General features: G+C 49.5%; 1 protein-coding gene across 1 annotated transcript in view; it reads right to left on the reverse strand.

Moving 5' to 3' along the window:
• Positions 1 to 2,175, reverse strand: part of LOC103393731 (microtubule-associated serine/threonine-protein kinase 1) — a 15,245-nt gene extending 13,070 nt beyond the window's left edge. The window contains 1 exon segment of the mRNA XM_025064485.1: positions 877 to 2,175. Coding sequence (XP_024920253.1) covers positions 877 to 915 — 39 coding nt within the window. The 5' untranslated portion in view covers positions 916 to 2,175.
• Positions 2,176 to 2,426: the final 251 nt, after the last annotated feature.

Raw genomic sequence — 2,426 nt, forward strand, 5'->3', positions numbered from 1 at the left:
GAACCATGATAAAACAGTTTGTAGCCTCCTCCAATGTTTCTAGCCTTGCTGCCCTTCCACCTGGTCTCCTGCACACACAAAATGTCTACTCTTCTTCTCTCCATCACATCAGCTAGTTCTCTACTTTTCCCTGTCATTGTACCTACATTCAGAGTTCTAAACTTCAGATCAACACTTCTATTCTTCATCTTTTCTCTTTTTCTACTAACAAAACACCCTCCTCTTCTCTGTCTTTGACCAACAGTAGCCCAATTTCCATCAGTGCCCTGTAAGTCAACCGCACTGTTGGCGGTCGTTTTTGACCCAGGCCCCGACCAATCCGGGTGGGGGGGGCTCTCCACATCACCTCTATTTTGTCAAACACATTATGAAGATCAAACCCCTGACCTTCTGGGAGGGGGGAGTCACTGAACTAGCATTAACTAGTCCTAGTTTAACGACTAACTAGGAAAAGAAGAAGAAGAGATTGGAACTTCAACACATCTGTGTTTAGGTTTCAGGGCTCGGCTGCTTTGGTCTACAATCATATGATCAAATCCCCCCTCTGGTCCAGACCCGGGGGGAGGGGGGGGGTCCAGGACTGTCTGTCCAGTCTGAGGTCCAACCTTTGAACCTGTTTGTTGAAGATGTTCCTGGATTAAATTCAACCACGTCGACGATGATCTTCAGAAATGACCTCACAGCTCTGGATCTACCAGTCAGGTCTGGCCTGGTCTACAGTCATAAACATAGGGGGAGCAGCACCTCTGTTGACACAGCTTCCTGGGGAATTCCTATAATAATCTTAGAGCCATAAACTCATGTAATCAACATGTGGCTGCGGGACTACCAGTGAGCACCGATTGGACCGAGTCTCCTGGTGTCGCTCCGACTCACCTGCAGCCTCCGGCGCCGTATAATCCCCGAGTCATCCATGGCGTGGTGGGGGCCGCGGGGGATTTCCCTCTCCGTGGAGCGATCTGTGGCCCAGCAGGGCTGCGGCTCTCCCCTTCACAGGTTCACACCCGATCACAGCAGCATCAGCAGCAGCATCAGCATCAGCAGCAGCAGAGTCCTGGTGAAAACCGACCGAAGAAAAGCCCAGAGTCACGTCGATGAAACCCGAGGATCCACGGACAGGTCCAAACGTTCCACGGAGTCCGATTAAAGTCCCGTGTCTTTGTCTCAGTCCCCACTCTGAGTCGTGTCCCGTGACTCAGTGTGGACAGTCATGCTGCTGCTGCTGTCTCTCCTCCTCCTCCTCCTCCTCTTCCTACTCCGAGCATCCTTGACATTTTGCCAGCGGTCTGTGAGCTCCGGTCCAGAACCCGAGGCCTGGTCCCGCTGAGTGAACACGGCGTCGTGTGAAAACCGACAACCTCCGCGTCAGCCGTCACCTCCTCAGCTCCTCGTTTCACCTCCTGCTGCTCCTGCTGCTAGGTTGTCAGGTTACGTCCACAGTTTAAAGTCACCACCGACTCCACCGTCGGTCCCGAACCTTCACATCCCGTGAATCCGTGACAGCAGCAACGCGATATTTGTAAGCCTTTCCTGGGTTTCCCTGAGGCTCCTCCCCTTTCTCCTCCTCCTCCACCTCCTCCTGTGAGCACGGCTGATGGCTGATCGACTCCTGTGACAGACTGAGAGAGGGGACACGAACATATGACACACATGTTACTGAGTGTTCATGTGATTGTTGTAAATGCTGAGACCACAGAGTGACGTCATCACAGCTATTTACAGTTAAGTCACCCATTACAGGTGTGACGTCACAGGTCGTGTCACAGCGCAGGCTTGGCCTGACATCAGATGCGTAGCCACGGCCAGCCATCACTTTTCATCAACACTGTCGTAGCTGTGACGTCATCGAAGCAGTTCCACCAGGTTCTGTTTAGGAAGTCACGCAGCTGTGATTCCATGGACATGTTCAGGATTTTTTGATTACATTTGTTTGTATTTATTTGTTTATACATCATTATTGTTTTGCATGTGAGCGGAACTCCTCTGGGTCTTTGTTAGCAGTGCGAAATATTACCACTAGGTGGCAGTTATTCCTGAAAGACACCAACTGTATAAAATCCATTGCTCCACTGATTCTAATGAAAACACAACTTCAGGTGAACTGACCAATGGCTGGTGACGTTGATGACGTTGACCTTTGTCTGTGATCTGATCTGATGAGTTCAAATGAGAACAAACACAAACGACCCCCCCCCCCCCCCCCGTGAGGTCTGTGGACTGTCTGTGGGGGAATTTAACAAGAACGAGTCATGCTAGGACAGAAGGTGTCACAGTGATTAGTACTGTTACCTCACAACACGGAGGTCAGCAGTTCAAGTCCTACCTGATCAGTCTTTACATTATTATAATTATTGTTAACCACGTCCTTCAGAAAAGATTCAAACACATAATATAATATAATATAATATAATATAATATAATATAAA

Source organism: Cynoglossus semilaevis, chromosome 17 (assembly GCF_000523025.1).
Source record: "Cynoglossus semilaevis isolate Cse_v1.0 chromosome 17, Cse_v1.0, whole genome shotgun sequence".
Taxonomy (NCBI): Eukaryota; Metazoa; Chordata; class Actinopteri; order Pleuronectiformes; family Cynoglossidae; genus Cynoglossus; species Cynoglossus semilaevis.